General features: G+C 44.9%; 1 protein-coding gene across 1 annotated transcript in view; it reads right to left on the reverse strand.

Moving 5' to 3' along the window:
- LOC143132842 (protein diaphanous homolog 2-like) overlaps positions 1–18,144 on the reverse strand; it is an 86,778-nt gene extending 68,634 nt beyond the window's left edge. The window contains exons 1-3 of the mRNA XM_076292666.1: positions 18,001–18,144; positions 10,797–10,898; positions 7,628–7,867 (exon numbers count right to left, since the gene is read on the reverse strand). Coding sequence (XP_076148781.1) covers positions 7,628–7,867; positions 10,797–10,898; positions 18,001–18,144 — 486 coding nt within the window. The remainder of the gene's footprint in view (positions 1–7,627; positions 7,868–10,796; positions 10,899–18,000) is intronic.
- Between the last annotated feature and the right edge of the window lie 2,079 nt (positions 18,145–20,223).

A 20,223-nucleotide genomic window follows, 5' to 3' on the forward strand; every position in this document is an offset into this window, starting at 1 on the left:
AAAAAGCAAATAATAAGACATAAAATAATGAAAATGCTAAATAAAAAGCAAGCCACCTCCTTGATATTAATGTCTGTCTGTGTTGTGTCTGCTCTCCTCCACCTTCCTAGTGCCTGTGCCTAACTCACATCTCACCCCCCCCTGACCTTTGCAACCTTTCTCCGCCACTTCCTATTCATCTCTCTCTCTCAATCTCTCTGTCTCTCTCAATCACTCTGTCTTCCCCCCGTCTTCTGTCCCTCGCCACCGATGAAATTCTGGATCAAATTACAGCCGCACGTTTCTCGGGTGCAATCCACATCAGTTCTGTCAGCTCTGCCAGTAATCTTGTTACATGAATTGAATGATCTAATTTGCCTTAAGTTATGATGTTCCCCTAATTTTCCAGCACGGGGGAACTTCTATTCGGCGAGCCCACGCTGCCTACAGGCTCCGCCAGGGCCTCCACTTCCTCTCACATCACACTCTGCATCTCGCACGTCTGAAATGAGCAGAGTCTGCCTCCCGGAAATATTTACACTTCCTGCATGTGTGTGTGTGTGGGTGTGTGTGTGTGGTGCATGATGGATTCTTAATCATGTCACAGCTCAGTCAATGATGTCTGAAGTTTGCGAGGGCTCGTGCAGAAAAATGTTGATTAGCAGGCAAGATGTCAATAAACAGAACCCGTTGTCAACACCTACGCTTATTTTTTCTTGGCTCTGATCTGATATACAGAGCCTGTTACCAGTGCCGTGCTACATTTGGTACCTCTTCCACTAGAGAGTGCGGCGCATGTTGGCAGAATCAGTGGCGTTGAGCAAGGATCCCTCTCCTCCGATGGCTCTTGTATCCCCTCGCTCTCACTCTCTTTCCACCGAGTCGTGAGAATGGTGAGTTTGTGTGAATTTTATCACATTCTCCTGCCAAAGCCAGGACTCCATTGTGCTGCCAGAGTTAATGTATGTACATCTGCTGGGATTTTATTCAATTTATGATTCCTGCAACAGCTTTGAAATCACATTAAGGGAGAAAGGGGGAAAAAAGACACCCGTTCTAGTGCTTGAACATATTCATCCCATCCACGCTTTGCATTAATAGAGTTCTACCCCTGCATAATAAGTGGGTTCCACTGAGACGGAGGGGGGAACATAACTGTAAGAGAACAATTAGCTAATAAAAAGAAATAAGCAGCGGCAGGAGGGAGCAAGTCTCTCGTCAACTAAAGGATTGTCATCTCTGATTGCTCAATTAAACTTTCTGCCAGTGGACGGCCCTGTTCTCCGCCGCACGATCGGCACAGGCCTTATTGCCGATATCGTTTGGGGAGAACTTGGGCCAGGGGCAAGAGACGGAGTCACGCCTGAGGGAGCGGAAATGGAGACCGGGTGCAGGATGGCAAACAGAGCCGCCGCTGCTGCCAAAAGGGCCGCCATGCCTCAGTGATGCCTAGGCGAGCTCGCACACCGTTTACAGAAGCTCAGGTGTCGCCATGTTGCCTTTGAGTAAGTGTGTGTGAGAGAGTGTGTGTGTGTGTGAGAGTGTGTGTGTGTGTGAGAGAGAGAGTGTGTGTGTGTGTGTGTGTGAGAGAGAGCGAGTGTGTGTGTGTGAGAGAGAGAGAGAGAGAGAGAGAGAGAGTGTGTGTGTGTGTGTGTGTGTGCGCGCGCGCACGTTTGTGTATGTGTATGTGTGTGTGTATGTGTGTTTGTGTATGTGTACAGCAGGGTTTCCGTTGTCCGGTAATTACTGGACATTGGCCGGAAAAAAAAATGAAATGTCCGACAAAATTAAATCTCTCCGGTCAAATTGTCCGATTGAAATTGGCTAATAATCCCGCCCCCCTAACCTGAATTTGAGAATAAGCCTTAAAATGTAAGCCTATTAAAGCAATACGTCCTTTGGCTATGTTTTTAAATGTACAGGCTCTACCGTTTGAAAGCTATTAAACAACACGCATAGCCTATGCTGCATTTCAAATAGGAAACATTTCAAATAGGAAGCGCACGCTTAAAACGTCCACGTTAAACAACGAACAAATGAGTGAGGCGGTTCAAACATGGCCAGGCCCAGGCAGACTAGCCTTAAAAAAGGCCAGAGGCCAGACGCAATGGATGATGATAAATTGGTAACGTCTGAAGCCTCAGATGTCCGGTCAACTCCACCACCACCAGATAAAAAGTGTCGGGCGTATCTGTCAGAATGACGTTGGAAGTGGAGTTGCCGGGTTGCGGCCGCTCCAGTTGCATGTCAGTGTACATTCTCCGTGTACACTGGACATGCAACTGTGTTTTGTACCCAAAGCATACAGTAGGCCTATGCTTTCTCTGTCTATGATCTGCAGGGTTAGGGCCTCCTCGACAAGGAGATTGCTGGTCCGCGGATAATTTCCGCCACAATTAAACGGTATCATTGAACCGCGGACCGAAAGAAAAAGAAACTAAACATTTCCCAGAATAGGAAATATTTCTTAATTTATTGTTATCAAATAAAGAGGCGTAGCCTTAGGGGTAGTGGTGTGAGCGCTCATTCTTGTGTGTGCGCATCTGTGCAAGTTAAACAGTGGAACCACTGGAGATAACGTGGGTAGCAGCAACAAACAACGTAGCCTTTTTAAAACAATGAACGAGGCGGACTCTTGCTGTCCATGAAAACATAAATAGGCTACTGGCTAGATCTTGTTAGGCATGTATACATAAGTTAGGCTAATCAACATGTTGCATTCTATTCAGCCTGATTATGTCATTCTTTAAGCTACATAGCCTGTCTCCAGTTTTCCTCAACTTGACTAGGTAATCAAGAAGTGTTAATAGGATATTTGACCGGCATATCATCAAAATGTCGAACGAAAAAAAACGAAACCTATGCCGGTCACTTTGACCGGCACCATTTTTTCCTAGCGAAAACTCTGGTGTACAGTATGTGTGCCTGTGTGTGTGTGTGTGTGTGTGTGTGTGTGTGTGTGTGTGTGTGTGTGTGTGTGTGTGTGTGTGTGTGTGTTGAGGGAATGACAACTGAAAACCAAAGAGCCTCGGGCTACACCTCTGGCAGAGGTCGTCCCAGGGAGATAGAGGTGAGGGGGTTGGACTTGTCCATGAGCTTGAAAAACACACCGCCGAAACCTCAGTGTATGATGGCCTGAGATTTAAAGGGAGAAAAATAAAGCCGAGATATAGAAATAAATAAACCATTAATAAAGTTTACAGACATCTCAATAGAAGTGAAAGCACATCTAGCACAAACACTTGACTGAATACACCACTAGAGAATGTCTAAGTTCTTTGCTCATGTTCAAGTGGCCAAAGAAATATAAAACTGGTTGCTTTTTTTTATCAACCATGATGTTTCGCAATTCAAGAACCTTCATGAGTTCACTTTACTGTTAGTGTTAACCACCTGTAGCTACTGCAACTCTGCAAGGTTCCATTATACTGCAAATAGCTAATACTGTATGAATGGGTAAGCACTCAGTAGAAGACAGTCTTGAGAAGGCATTGTTCGACACTCTAAATCTCCGAGCACTTCAGACATTATATGTGGTGTCTGTGCAGCAATTCATAGATAATGGAACATATAGAAACATATACAATAGAAGTCCATTGGGAACAGAGAGGGAAAAAAACACACCACAGACCATGATATCTGACAGAAAAGCTTCTTGCACGCCATTTTCTCCTCCAGATGGTGCTTAGTTGCTTTCTCTGTCTCTCTCTTTGTTTGATTTCATTTGAAGTTGCTGTAATCTTTATGTGCATTCCTCTGAGTCCACCTTTCCCCTGAAAGATGTCAAATCTCCTTCAAAACTGCTACTTCTTTTCCTCACTTCTTTTCTTTTGACTTGTCTGTGACAGGGAGGCAAGGATCTGGTGAAGAAAGCATATATGTTTACTTTTTTATTTATTTTATTTCCCCCCCTTTTCCTCGAGAAGATTAAAGTGAAGTGAAGCTTAAAAGAGACTGGATGGCCTTTGTGTCTCTGGGAGCTGATGTCCAGACACACTGCAGACTTTTTGCAGATTCGTATTTTTTTTTTAAAAGAAAGACAAAAAAAAAAAGCCTGAAGCCTATATGGAGCATAGTCTGGCAGTGCTCTGATCAATGAGAGGTGAAATCTGTTTTTTTTTTTCTCTCACTAGTTCTCGGTCTCTCCCTTCTCTCGGAATTTTCTTTCAGTTACAGTCGCACGTCAAGAGACACTGCATGCAACCTTTGTAAAAATGGCCATATGCAAAATGAAAAGTCTACAAAAGGCACACACATCCAAGACGTCTGAACTCAGGGGGCTGGACCAAAGCAAAAGTCACAGCAATAACGATAATAATAAAAAAAATGTTCGCACACCATATGTAAAATGGCAAATGACGGCATGGCAAATGTGGAGCGCATTATCAAGGCCGACGTTGAAACATTTTCAAAAGATACTCCAGATGTTTCGACACTAGTGGTCTTTTCGCCGAATGAGAGCAAGATGTGCAAGCCCAGCAAGGCCAGTCTCAATGAGCGTTTAGAGGACATGCGAGCCTATTATAAATAACAAAGGGCCGGTGAGTCAAAGCACTTTTTTTCTGCCCACTTCTTTTTCCCTTTAAATGTCTGAGACGTCGTCGATCATTATAACCACCCTCTGTAATCACAGTGCGCTTTGGAAAAGTATGAATGTCTCTCAGCTCAAAGTGGAACTTTGTAAGTGGCAAATGAAACCCATATGCTGTCTGACTTTACATGTTTGAGACATTGCATGTGAATAAGAGGTGAACAGCGGGGAATACAATAGCCGTCCATGACAAGCAGGCAATATGATTTGGTTATATTAAGGGTTAAAGCCAAAGCCGTCTCGTAATAAAAGGCAGAAATGACCAGGATTAGCCACCCTGGGGGAGCCCGGCATGTGCTCCCACTGCGTCTGGGTCCCTTGGAGATGGCAGCGCGGGGACGAGGGTGGGGCGGAGCGTCCGACTCCCCTGATGAGCTCATTAGGTAGCAAAGAGTCGCTATTCAGAGTTCCATTAGGCTGATTGACCAGGGCGAGAATGTGAGCTTTTCCGTCTGTCCGTCAGTAACAAGCCCAATCAGCCCCCCAATGGCCTGAACAACACCACCCGCCTCCAACCCACCACACCGCACTACACCACATCCTTGTCAATTCAGCCACATCTCCACATCTCTGATTCAATGAATTACTGCACAGACCCTTTCAACAATAAAAACAAAAAACAATGCTTGAACGTTCTATTTGGTTCCCAATCTACTTCCTCTGCATTAAGATAACATATGGAATGTTAAAACGGAAGCCTTGTGGGGCCAACTATGATGCTGATAATGGAACTCTCTTGAAAGGGTCTATAGAGCATCATGTGGTGCTCAGGCCCTTCGCTCTGAGACGGTTTAATGTCCTGGTCATCGGGAGCCACATGAGCCCCACTGTAGATATTTGCTCTGCTCTGCGCTGGGCTGTTTAACCAGGTTAGTTATGGCGGCATGGGATGGAGAGGAGACAGGGAGCTTCAGCTGGAGCAATGTCCATGAACACTGGCACCTGAGGCCTTGTGTGTGTGTGTGTGTGTGTGTGTGTGTGTGTGTGTGTGTGTGTGTGTGTGTGTGTGTGTGTGTGTGTCTGGGAGGCTGGAGAGCTGGACGTGAATGGGAAACAAAGGCTGCTCCGACTAAAAAGCTCAGTCTGAATCACGGCCTGAATCACACACACAAGCCCCACTGGAACCTTGTCCCCCACTCTAAAGCTCTCCCACTCACTAGGCAAGGGCAGAGTCGGGGGGATGGCTTGACCTTGGTGTGGGCCACAGTGGAGCCCTCCACTAACTTTCTCTTTGCCTCACAATAGACAGACAGACAAGCATGCACACACACACACACACAAGCATGCATGCACATGTGGTATAAAATTATCACTATGGTTTGTAGACATCATGATGAGAGAACGAGCTTGAAACTGTAAAGCATGAGAGAGAGAGAGAGAGATAGAGAGAGAGAGAGAGAGAGAGAGAGAGAGAGAGAGAGAGAGAGAGAGAGAGAGAGAGAGAGAGAGAGAGAGAGAGAGATTGAACAAGCTACCATGTATTCAGCAATGAGCATTGCCAAAGCAGAAACAAAGTTGAATGTAAATAGAAGGAATTAACTCAGTTTTTAAAAATTACTTTTCACATTAAAACCATGCTTCAGGACCACACCAAAGAATTTTAACTAACCCAAATCCTCTATCACCCACACACCCCACTTTCTTTCCTCTCTTTCAAATAACAGCAGCAGCCAAGAACAAAAAAAAACAAAAAAAAAACAGTCCCAACCAAGCATCCTCCAACTTCAGAGCCTGTGGCTAGGACATCTGTTTTCATATGGCAGGTGGGATGCGTCAGACTGCGACAGCCATTGCAAAAATCTAACCAAGAAACACTGTGCAGAACTCTCTCCCTCTCTCTCTCTCCCTCTCCCTTTCTTTCTCCCTCTCTCTTGCCGAAGAGCTTGGCAACTGGAACGCTTACCTTTCATGGCAGGTTCATCTGCACGTTTCCTGGAGCCAAATATTTCCCAACCAGAACGACAAGACAAAAACAACAAGAAAATGGACCAGTTGCGCACTAGCTCTGTGTGAATGGCTCCTAGACATTTGCTTTCTTTATTTCTTTCCAGAAAGTAAACATGTGCTTTAGTTGCTCCAATACCGCCCTACATCGACATCGACTCACCACCTACCCAGTTCAATAACAACCTCTAAATGACTGGTAGGCGTACAGTTCGAGTAACAGTGACATTAGTTGTGTTGACACGACATTTGATTTAGTTAATTTAGTTTATATAGTATATTTAGTATCATGTTTATCTTCTACTGTCTCTATTGTACAGTGGAGTTTTTTATATGTATATTACTTTTTCTGCTGTAAGTGCTTGTTGTGTGTGATGTCTGTATGCTACTGAGACCTTGAATTTCCCCTTGGTTGGTTGGTTGGTGAGTGTGAGTGTGTTTGTGTGTGTGTGTGTGTGTGTGTGTGTGTGTGTGTGTGTGTGAGTGAGTGAGTGAGTGAGTGAGCAAGCAAGTAAGTATGTATGTATGTATGTATGTAATCTATCTATCTATCTATCTATCTATCTATCTATCTATCTACCTACTGTATCTATCTATCTATCTATCTATCTATCACTCATCAGTGACAACAGTAGCATTTCATAAAAAGGTCCACGAAGACCTCATAGAGATAAAAAAGTTGTTCAGTGGCGCAGGTGCGTACCCACTGAATGATGAAGCATCGATCACTTGTATCACTGCTACACTGATGTAGGAGGCCACACAGTGTAAATCTGGCAGTCTATTGGATTAATTAACATTCTATGCTATTGAGAGGGTGAATTAGTGCCATTTACTCACAGAATGTGAGACTTGACAGGTATGCATGTTGCACACCTGTATTAATCTAGTTAGTGCAAAAAACGGAGTTATTTTTGACCCACACCAGTGCCAGGGTGTAGACAATTAAATACAAAAATAAACCAGCAAATCTAAATAAAGTAGATGAGTAAAAAATAAATCTAGATGGGTCTTTGCTACTTAGTGAGTCTTCACTTGTCTGTGTGGTCGTATGTGTCGGTCAAGATCCCAAGGACCAGTGAGTCTATGGCATCAGCGGGCTGTCCCCCATACCTTGCACAGGAAAGCGATGTTGAAGCCAAAGGTCTGCGCATTGCGGGAGCCTGTGTTCATGTAGTTGCCCACCAGCAGCACCAGCTCCAGGAGCTTGCTGAAGCTGTCGCTCTTCTTCACCTCCTCGCAGGCAAACGTCACGTTCATGATGTCCGGCCGGATGTTGTTCAGCTGCTCCTCGAAGGTCAGCTTGAACAGAATGCCGTTGAGGCGCGAGCGGAGCAGCTTCACCGAGCTCATCTGCCAAAAACAAATTCAAAATAAATTATGAAAAGAAAGAAATTCACATGTATCTTTTTGATTTACCGCGTTTGAAATTGCTACGACAATACTCATTACCCTTCAGAGAGAGACTAAGGGGAACCAACCATTCTAAAAGTGCATTAGTCAGTGCTAAAGCAAAAGAAAAAGTATCACTTTTTGAAAAAAAGTAATATATTCCTGTGCTGTCTCGATTCACGCTAGTGTTGTCCACCAGGAGGGAACAGGTAAACTTTGCCAAATGTGGGGTGAAACGAGGTGAGAACAGGGATACTCAGGAGAAGCAAATACTTGAGATGGACGGTTAACCTGCCCGCTGTTTCAGCCTTTGTTTCAACCCGCAGCTTTGATGAGAAGTCATTGAGCATGTGACAGGTTTGTGCAAAGTACACAGAGAAAAATCAATTCTTTTTATTCCAGGCCTGTGGGGCTTGAAAAAAGGGAATGGCATTTTCGTAAAAAGCGTACGCGCGTGTGTGTGGTGGTAGTGGTGGGGGGGGGTGTATGTGATAATGAAAGAAAGAAAGTACAAAAGAAAGAAAGGAGAAAAGAAAGAAAGACATAAAGAAAGAAAGAAACATAGTGGAAAACTGAGCAAAGTGTGTACATGTACTGTATGTGTTGATGCTTGTTGGTTTTGCACACAAAATCTTGTAGGCATAAACATGTTTGGGAGTGTGTGTGTGTGTGTGTGTGAGTGCGTCACAGTGTTTGCAGAGGGCGGCGAGGGGGTATGTCGCTGCAACCCCGAGTTCTCGGCAGAATTCGCTGCATAATCCGGTGCTCCAAGGCAGCCCAGGGACCCAGTCATGATGTTCCATTACGTCTGAGATTTATTCATGTTTATGAGCAAGTTGTCTATCAAACTCGAAGTGTTCCTGCTCACTCTTCACTAGCTACTCTCTCCCCACACACACACACACACACACTTGATTTGATTTTTCTGTGCATTATGAGAAGAAATCACAATACAAGAGGGCGACTTGGTGACAGCTCTAGAGGGAGGAGGAAGTGAGAGTGACTTATTTCCCTGAGGAGCCGTATGTGCTGCTGTTGATGAGGTGCCTCGCCGGTATATATATATATATATATATATATATATATATATATATATATATATATATATATATATATATAATGTATATATATATATATATATATTGCTCACAAATGCAATTCAGACAAGAAACTCGTAACCCTCTGACTTATTGTGCTCTCAAAACACAGAAACAAATGGAAAGCAAGTAAGAGCTTTGCTAGAACACAGGGGATGCAACACTCCTCCTCAAAGTGGTTGTCTAAATGAGTATGCACAGATGACAACAATTAGTCAGTCAGATAAGAGAAGAACAGACGTCACCCCGGAGCCGCCTACATATTTTTATCTACTTAACTACGTGCTGCCCACGCAGATCGGAGCTGACATTTAATAGGAATAAAAAAAAAAATAATAAAAAATAAAAAAATCTAAATAGCCTGAGAGTTTGTGTGTGTGAGAGGAATACAAAAAATAAATAATGGGGGGGGAAAATACAATTTGGAATTCAGCATGCAAACTAGATGCTAAATATAGTGTGCAGCAGGAGTTCTCCCACCAAGGCAGAGTGAGTTTCCACAGTCCACAGAGCTATACATTTAAATTGCATCACCACAAGCAGAGTCCAGCATTCACACTCATAACAAGCAGAGCAAACCAAAATATGACCTGACATGAACCTGTCAAAAACAATGAAGAGAAGAGAATAAAAAAAATAAATAAAAAAAAATGGGTCCTCGGTGCTAGACATCACATACGTGTGCACATATGTATGCATGAGTAAAGAGCAAACTTGCTGCCTGCTGCTTCCAAAACCTGAACTCCTAATATGCCCCCCCTCGTACCACCCCCCCCCCCCCCCACACTCACACACACACACACCTCCCTCCCCTCTTCATTATTCATCAACATCACGTCTCCTGTCACTCACAACGTGGCTACTCGATTTGACTTGTCATAAAAAATGCCCTTTATATTCTCGGGCCTTTTAATTATACATCACTGCGTCTCTTTATATATTGAATAGTGCTGAAGCTGCACAGGGCCTGGGGGCTGTCTTCTTTCTGCCGCTTTTCACTCTTAATGGCTCTATTCTTAATTTCCTGGGCCCCCTACCTGCCTGCCTTTGCCCCCGCTCCAAACGTGAAGCAGAAACCTACACATGTGCACAGTGGCGGCACAGGAGGAGAGAGAGAGAGAGAGAGAGAGAGAGAGAGAGAGAGAGAGAGAGAGAGAGAGAGAGAGAGAGAGAGAGAGAGAGAGAGAGAGAGAGAGAGAGAGAGAGAGAGGAGGTAGAAGGAGAGATGAGGAGGGGGGGTTGCTGGTGGTGTCAGAAAAGAATGGGTGAGTGAGAGGCGAGGGAGAGAAATGAGTTTGGAAATGTGTCTTTGAGACGTTGCGCGCAAGTGTGATGGAGGCAAGGTGGCTGGGAGAAAAAAGCAAGCAAGGGGCGAGATGATAGAAAAAGCATCGTCTGTGTCTTTGTCTGTGTCTGTGTCTGTGACTGTGTCTCTGTGTGTGTGTGTGTGTGTGTGTGTGTGTGTGTGTGTGTGTGTGTGTGTGTGTGTGTGTGTGTGGGGGGCTCGTGACTGTCAGTGTGCATGCCCGAGATAGAGAGACTTGAGCAGAGAGAGTATAAGGAGGACAGCAATAGAGAGACAGAAAAACAGAGCCAGCCAGAGTGAGTGAGAGAGAGAGGGAGGGAGGGAGAGAAAGAGATGGAGAAAGAGGGAGGTCAAAATCAATACTCAATTGAAATGGCTTTCCCTCCTCTGCTGTGCTGACAGCTGCCAGTCCCCAGGGTGAGCTGGGAGGTGGGTGGAGGTGGGTGGAGGTGGGTGGAGGAGGGTGTCGTCTGGGTGTGGTACTCACCACGATGCCAAACTGCTCCGACTCACACAGCTCCTCGTACTCGCCCTTCAGCTCGGCCAGGGCACTTAACTCCTTCTGCTCCGGAAGGTTCTTGATCAGGTTCTGCAAGGAGACACACACGCAGAGATGCATCCCTTTAGTTTCCACAGATTAAGCAAATATCCAAACATCATGAGAAGGCCTCCAAACCAAACACACAAACACACACACACACACAAAGACAAACGCCTCATAGAGGTCTTCGGGTGCTAATGACCTGCATCATTTTAACGTCATTTGCAGCATAGGCAGGAACAAGATAAAGCAACAAAATAACTGAAATGACAAGGCTCTACCATTAATTAATAATATCTCTCACACATACACACATACCAGCCTTGACATTCACAACATCATTCTAATTAATCCCACTAATTAACTGATGTCCTTCATAAAAACGGTGACTTCTCACCTGACAGCAAAATAAAGTTACCGCCGGCTCTTACTACCACTGATGCTGGCTAAACAGTTTGTCAGTAACGTAGCAATTGAAATTAAAACCTTGAGGTGCGGGAGGACAGAGTGAGTTCAGGGAGAGTGTGTGAGACCCTCATTTTCCATAAATGTTAATTGTGTTCGTACGTAAAGGTCAGCCAAGTAAAAGCAGCGCAGCAGGGAAACCTTTTTTTCCCCTTCGTCTTCTTGGCCATTTTCACTTCCAGGTGAAGGAGAGGCGTCCTGTCTCTCACCCACTTCCTCCCTCATTAAGCGCCAGCACGTGCCGGCGTCCGCGCCAGAAAGACGCCCGCGGTCGGCACGAGGCCATTGCCGTCACGGTGACCAGTAGCGGGGTCAGCCAGAAGGCCGGAGGGCGTAGGACACTGCAGGGCTGGCTTGATTAATACAAACTCTACTGGCCATCACTGGGATCTTTTCCCCTCTGAATATCTAGAGCACATTACAGGAGGAGATTTCATGTTGAAATAATTCATCTAGTTTGTTGAAACTGGAGGCGTAGACACACGAGGTGAAGAATTCAAGGGGAAGACGCAAAGCGAGAGGGTAAAGACCTGACATTCTCTCAAGGACCAGACGGAACGCTTAACGTCTGATCACAGACACTGGAGTTACCTGTAGAGAGGGATCTGGCTTGTGCGTCCCCCCGAAACCACTGAGCTTGTGTGGGAACCTCAGTGAGATTGATACATCCCACCTCCCTAGTCTGTCGGAGAAATCAACTCTATTTGATCATTTCCTTATCCTTTCAGAACCTCGTCTGACTTCAATCTTGTCCTGAGGCGTTTAAATGACTGTCTATTCCCCGGAGAACTCGGCTAATCTCCACGTGGGTCAAACAAGACATAGTCGGCTTTGTGGGTATTTTTTTTTTTTTTTTCCTTTTCGGGGAACAACTAATTCTCATGGCAATATCACCTCTCTGTCAGAGGAGTTTTTTCCTTAAACTGGCAAACAATTGTAAAGGCTTCCTTCACTGTGCTGAGACTCACCACAGCGGTCTCTAACACAACCTGTCTTTCACATGATTACAGTAAAGGGGAGGAAAAATACTGTTTCAGGATATTTCAATAGCATGGGATGGAAAAGTGTGCTACAATAGAGGATGAGCAGTGAAGAGGTTTGAAATGTGTGGTTGAGAGAAGGCATTTTCCCTTCAAGTGTTGATATGAAAGCAGAAAAGCAGTCCACAAAGCCAAACTCCATTGCCTCAGATGATAAATTAAATAACTGATCTGAGAGCTTTGAGTCATTGACGGGGAAAAAAGGAACCGCAATCGAGCAGCAAAGATCCAGCACGTTAGCGGGGATTACGACAGCAAAATGGTGTCTTCTCATCTCCCCCCCCCCACACAGACACACACTTTTCTCTGTCTGGGAGTCTGAGAAATATTAGCTTGGCAGTTCAGCTGAAGAACAAAGCCCTCCTCAACAATGTATCATTGATTATGAATGAAACGCAACAACACAGCAGCAAACCACTCAGCTGCAGCAATCATGGCTGCTAATGCTGAGAGAATCCCATTATTGGGGTCGTTTCTGTGAGTGGCGGCTCGCCGAGAGGAGACGGGCGATCGGAGGTGATGCCGACCTGCTTTCCCAACCAGAGACAAACAGCCAAAGCGGACTGGGGAAATTGGAAAGTAAACGCACACATGTAAAATGTGTGTGTACATGAACTTGGTGTGTGTGTGTGTGTGTGCATGTGTACTATATGTATGTATGTATGTATGCATGCATGCATGCATGTATGTGTATGTATTTATGTATGTATGTATGTATGTATGTATGCATGTATGCATATGCATGTACAATATGTGTGTGTGTGTGTGTGTGTGTGTGTGTGTGTGTGTGTGTGTGTGTGTGTGTATGGTACGGTACATGCGCATCTGTTTACACACATTCCACTGAGCATCTAAACACAATAGTTGCAGATTGTTATCTCAATCATCTGTAGCTTGCTTAATTTTTAGGGAGCCATCTCCACTACACCCCACCCCACCATCCCCCCCTGTGTTGGGTAAATGACACAAACGCGTCGCCATATGGGTAGACTTGACAAAGCCACCACTGATGAGGATGAGTCAGTCGCTTCTCTGCAGGCCTCCTGACACAATCTGCATCTGGAGGGGGAGACGAGGGAGAGACAGGGGAGATGAGCGCTGCTAAGATCATTATCCAGCCCCTTTTGGGCTCGCGATGCCGCGGGAGGGGAGAGAGTCGCTCTGCCAGCTGTCACTCTCAGACGCCACTCCCTGAGCGCATGTCGGTCATCACACTGATGGTTGTGAATTCTCTCACTCAGACAGACAGACAGACAGACAGACAGACAGACACACAAACAGACACACACACAAACAAACACACACACACACACACACACACACACAGACACGCAACACACACACACACACACACACACACACACACACACACACACACACACACACACACACACACACACACACACACACACACACACACACACACACACACACACACACACACACACACACACACACACACACACACACACACACATTAAAGGGGGGTTGAGGGGGTAAATGTGTGCCGTAGTAAAGAAGAACAACAAATTAAGCAGAAAACTACCGATTGCGGATGACACACGACCGTAAAGACACACAATGAGCGCACACACACACACACATGTGTTTGCAAGTTATGACGTGATACACATGCATGTGGCAAGTTATGACGCCATATTGGGGAACTCAAGAGGATGAAATGCACCTTGACCACGTGTCTTCAAAAAGCAGCTGTACTGGGGTTGTGAACGCTGTGATGTACCATAAAACTACTATTAAGACAGCTTGAAATTCACAGTGATAAGTCACAACCCCCAGATACAACTATGTAAGATTAAGAGTACAGTTTCTAAGCTCTGGCACGCTTTGCTATTCATATTTATGCTCAGTAAGGGCAGTCATGTCCTGTATATCATTAATAGCTGAAATTTATTGTTTAACCAGAAAGCTCATATGAATGGCTCAAACCATGATGCTTTCAGAGAAACATCACACATAAACAAGACATTTAATAAATATTCAGTCAGTGGAATCTGGGACAATTAATATGATTCGGAACACCAAGAGACAGGAGTAACATGTCGGAGGAGCGCCAAATTGATTTTGGCATATTATTATAAGCATAAAACCTGTAATTAGTTGAGGAGACACATAAGCATAATTGGAAAATAATTACTGATTATAGCCTCAACAATTACATGTTTTGAGACAGCAGGTTTATTCTGTGAAGGGGCCAGAATCAAGCTGTCTTTTTCATGTCTTTCCATTTAACCATTTACCTCAATCACTCTTTTTTTCCTCTAAGCCTGAATGTCTTATTTGACCGGGTAAAGGAAAATAGAAACCTCTTTCTTCATTTCTTTTTGTCTTTTTCATCCTCATATTTTTACCCTTTTTCTCTTAGTCTGTTTGACAAAGACAAATGTCTCCCATGGATATCTGAATTTAACCTAGCATATTCCCAGCAGTGTGGTCCAAAACATGGTGGGAAATCAACAAATCTCAAATTACTGTCATGGGGACAGAGTAATCAATACCAAAAAAAAAAAAGATCTTCTCAGAGCAATAAAGCTTTTATTGAAATCAGTGGCTTCAAACAGCACACAGAGTCACTGGGAGGCTCAGAGGCAGTGAACATGGGCCATACGCCACTATTCTCTTCTCCAAATGCCTCTCAAGGGATTCTTGAAGATACGGTGGAAAAGTGTGGAAAATATTTTCCGCCTCTCTGTTCTTGACTCAGAGCACCCATGTGCCTGTGTTGTTGTTGTCTCTCTCTCTCTCTCTCTCTCTCTCTCTCTCTCTCTCTCTCTCTCTCAATCTCGCTCTCTCCTCTTCGATGTCTGACAGATGTGATTTGACTTTTTTCCTGTTTAATTGATTTTCTCCTCGATTTTGGGAAGCAGCGTAGCATGCAGCTCTGTCTCTCACTTTTTTTTTTCTCCACCCTCCTCCCCTTTGCAGACAATTTTGTTTCTCGACTAGACTGTCATCTTCCCACTATGTCGTCTCAGCAGGTCTCTGGCAGGCCTTCCTACAAATCGCCAGGAAGGGCCTCTGGCTTTGAATCAATACCACATTACTATTAACAATAAGTTGCCCCCCCACCCCCCACAAAAATAAAAGACTACAAATTCCGTTTCATTCTGGCATATGACATCTTAAAAAAAAAAAAGTCCAAAACAGGTTCGATAAAAATATATGCATGTGCAACAATATGTACATGCATATATATTAAGTAAGTATGCAAGTAAGCAAGTATATAAAGAAATAAACAAGTAAGCAAATAAGTCAGTAAGTAGGTAAGTAAATAAGTAAACAAACAAATATCCAGATTTTTTTTTATCACTTCCTCACATCCGTGTATGTTTTATCACTTCCCCCACATGTATGTGACATGTTCCACTGGAAAGCGTGGTGCACTCTACCCAGCAGGAGCTGCATGATTATGACATCCAGCAGCATTTGCAGCTTTGAGGCTGAACCTGCCTGCAACCCATGAGCTCTAAACATGTCACACTACACCTGTCACAATCCTGCCTTTCAAGGCTCATCTCAGAAAACTTGCTTACATCTTCATGACAACCATCTACCAAAATGGCCCTCATCCTATTAAAGGGTTATTGGGAATCACAGTATGGGCTATATATAAGCTACTACCGAGAAACAGCTGCCTCCCATCACTCAGTGAGTAAAAAAAAAAAAAAAGAAACACTATAACTCCCACATTTCTCTTTACATAACCACCACTAAAATACAGCATTTATGGTAGAGCAAATAGAGAAAGAACTGTACAGGCGTGTTTAAAATGGAACCCCATACTTCAGGAACAGAGTTGGCTTTCTGGTGAAACTTTTGCGAGTGTTTCCAATCGTCTGTAGTCTCTTTCAACTTCAGGCAAAAAGAGTACCCGTCTGTGCTCAAAAGAGGCAATTTTTACCTGGCATGTGCAACACCTTTGTGGGCTGTTGCTTTCTGCATTAGACTAATCTACTGTACAGAAGAGCTCTCAGGCATAATCCGAAAGCCATCACCGTTAAACAAAATCAAACTAACACCTCTGGTGTGTGACGAAGGTTCAACAGTGTGGCCGACTGACAGGCGACAAACCAGTGATGGCAGATTCCGCAATCGCATTAAACTAAATGAGAAATAAAAAAAATGGATTATATTGGAGGTTGCAAAGGATAGAGCTGGCAAAGCCGACAGGACTGGCATGACATTAATTTCTGTGTTTCAAAAGACATTTCTGGAATCGTGGAGTGAGCGAGCACCTGTGCAGTCGGTTAAATTTGTCTCATGATTTCGTGGCCGGGCGGATTACAGAAACGTAATGTTAACCCGAAGGGCGAATGGGCGCGGAGTGGTTCTAATATTCTCCTTTTCCTCAAAAGACTCTGCCACTGGTCTATTCTGTCAAAACCTCATTGAATTATGACATTAAGAGGTTCTGTGTGTGTCACTCTGATTTTTTTTAGGTCCCCTGGTGGATTTGCCGAGTGGTTACCCAGCATTCACTTCGCATTTTAGGATGTCACGAGTAAACCGATGTGGTCGTCACCAGGAACACTTCTCTGAATACGTTCACTGCTCATCAGATACCTTTCGCACATGGGTGTCCATCTGTTGTGAACTTGTGAAACAGGGGAGGGGAGCGGCTGTATGCTCTAACACTTCAGATGGAGCAGCAACTCATATGCACTGTTACACACTTGGACACGCACACATACACAACACACATTGAGAGAAAGTGGAGCTATATTTTTATCAACACACACACACACACACACACACACGCACACGCACACGCACACGCACACGCACACGCACACGCACACGCACACGCACACACACACACACACACACACACACACACACACACGTGCACACACTCACGCGCGCACACACGTGCACACACAAACACATGCACACACACACGTGCACACACACAGAGACACACATGCGCACACACGCGCGCGCGCACACGCACACACACACACACACACGGGAATCCAGCACAAGTCCAGTGCACTCAACTGTTCAGTTGAAAAGAGAGCCAAAAAAAAAGTTCTTTACCATCGTCTTAAATCCGCGTGCACTTTTTTGAGGGCCAACACTGTGTGCACTGCACTGCTCTGCACGGTTTGCTTTACACAGTGCCTTTGGGGGATTTTTTCCCTCCTCTTCCTCCTCCTCCTCCCCACTTGATCAGCATAATGCATTTCAGATCGGCCTGTTGAATTAGCATTTCATGCAGAAGGGGCTATATACACCATGCCAAAAACCGAGCCCCAATTAGGCTCAAGGGGGGGCAGAGAAGCTTCCCCTGCTTAAGTAGTAATCCGAAGGGCCTGCACTTCTCCATATCGGCCTGTCCCATATGTGCACTTTACACCATGCAAATGATGGGGAACAATGCTGCCAAGCTGCCCTTATCACCTGTTGTTAGTCTTCCCGAAGAAAAGGTTGGCATGAGTGCCCGGGCCCCGCAGCCAACCAGCAAGCCAGGTAATGAGGGCCAATGAATATGGATGATGGAGGGCACCGTGCCGTGCCATGCCGTGCCACGACGGCGGGCGATTTGGGTGATTGACAAACAAGATAAATAATAATAACAAGCAAGGGCAGGACAACAAGCCTCGGCCACTGGCGCTAATGGCAACGCTGGAGGTGGGGTGAGCACCGCCATCGCCCGTGTAGCGCGGCGAGCGGGCAGGTGAGCGTGTGGGGGGCGGGGGGAGTGATGGAGCGAAGGAGCGAGCAGGTGACGAGGAAGGAAGGTGTGCAAAGGCAGTGCGGCGCTCCATACCAAGCAGCACCTGCCATGAGATCTAAATTCATGCAGGAGCCCATGTGAGCCTGTGTCATGCTGACATTATGCACTCAGACATAAAAGGGACTTGTCACTTGCACTGCAGGAGCCAGGCTAGGTCCTAAAGTTATACTACAACTACAAAACTTGAAAGCTATAGAGTGCAGTTCATCTAAAACACATAGACATTTCAACAATGCATATATTTGATCAATTCAGGAGTTCATGAGGTTATAAAGACCCTTACTTCTCCTGCCCTGACTACTGCACTATTCAAAGCAGCAGTGTTGTTATCTGACCAGGAAGATACCGAGCAGAAAGCATAGACTTACTTTACTATAGACCTACCTAGCAACCTTATATCATTACAGACATAACTAGCTTGCTAACTGAGGTATTATGATGGCATGCTGTAATTATGTATACTATTTTTTTTAAACAAGGGTTCAGACACATATCATAAAACTAGATTTTCTACCATCTCAACCCAAACTGTGAATTATCTATTGATTGCTATCAAAAATATCCAAGTCTTACTAATGCAGTAATTTACAGTATGAGCTACTCCCTCTCTCTGAAAGGCTCCTGCATCAACCCAGTGACTGGGGATAAATTCAAATAGCACTTGCTAAAAAAAGAGACAAGGATGGTGAAGAAGCAGCACATGGCGGTGCAGGTCGGTGAGGAGAGACGAGGAGATGGGATGGGGAAATGAAAACGGCCAGCCCTCTGCAACTTACTGCCCACGCCAGCGACTGTGTTGTGGCCCGCGAATGGAACACGGAGCACAGGAGATGAGAACAGTAATAGACACTGTTAGGAGTAAATTGAGAGAAGCTCTGGGGTGTTTTGTGCAAGGCGGCTCCTGATATAGAAAAAAAAAAGAGGAAGAGGGAGAGGAAGGGGGGGGAGAGAGAGGGAGAGGGAGAGAGAGAGAGAGAGAGAGAGAGAGAGGAGGAGGAGAAGAAGAGAAGGGCAGTGGCAGGACAGGCGTGTGATTGGGGGGGGGGGGGGGGGCTCAGGGAGGCGAGGAGAGCGGACCAGAATGACAAGCATCTAATTATACTGCTGGCTGCAGCCCTCGCATGGATTACCCATAATCCAGCTTTAGGGGAGTGCATGAGTAACTTTTGATAGAATAAACACTCAATATGATGAAGATTATGAAGATTAAAAAGAAAAAACTGAAATCATATCCTGGGAAATCCTTGGCCATCGCACTACAGCAGTGTCGTCCTGTTTATGTGCAGTCAGAAGTGCGTGAGTGAGTCATTAAAGCAAAACTGCCCTACCATGACCACTCGGTGCTTCCCAGGGTGCGCGTGCACCCTCCTCTTAATGACTACATTTCAAAAGCTCACCAATGGGCAACGGCTAAATTAAGAACTGTGCTGCACAGCTAACAATATCAGGAGGATGAGTGCTCATACTGTATCATTAGGGGAGAAAAGTGGTGCTATTGAGCGAGAGTTATGCATAAAATAACATATACACCCTCCAATTTCGGGAATTCATCCTCTATGTTACATAAAGAATGAACCCTTTGATATTAAGCCCTGTGATTTCTTTAGATCTACATTGCTCTCATTTTTAATACTTCCTTCCGACATCAAATTTGCACACAACACATAATAATTACTAATTAAGTAATTAAAGCAGAAGAACAGTGTAGTCATTAGCCTTTCCTTTTGAAAGGGATATCTGTTAATATTAAATACATCAAACATTTTAAATCCATTTCTCTTATACTCAACCCCCACGGGGTGATTTCAGCCAGTGAGTTGCATAGTGAGTTGCATAGTGCATAGCTCCCACACAATCATACTCTACATAAAAACATACAGGCATGCACACACACGCACACAGGCACACACTGTCACACACACACACACACACACACACACACACTCTCACTCACACTCACACTCTCACACACACACACACACACACACACACACACACACACACACACACACACACACACACACACACACACACACACACACACACACACACACACACAGATTAACTAGCTTTTTCCTTTGTGAATGTATGTATTAAACGTGTATGTACT

This window comes from Alosa pseudoharengus, unplaced genomic scaffold (assembly GCF_046254945.1).
Source record: "Alosa pseudoharengus isolate Yale_2024_CS ecotype anadromous, Long Island Sound unplaced genomic scaffold, YU_APseudo_1.1 YU_APseudo_1.1_scf_19, whole genome shotgun sequence".
In the NCBI taxonomy this organism is placed as follows: Eukaryota; Metazoa; Chordata; class Actinopteri; order Clupeiformes; family Clupeidae; genus Alosa; species Alosa pseudoharengus.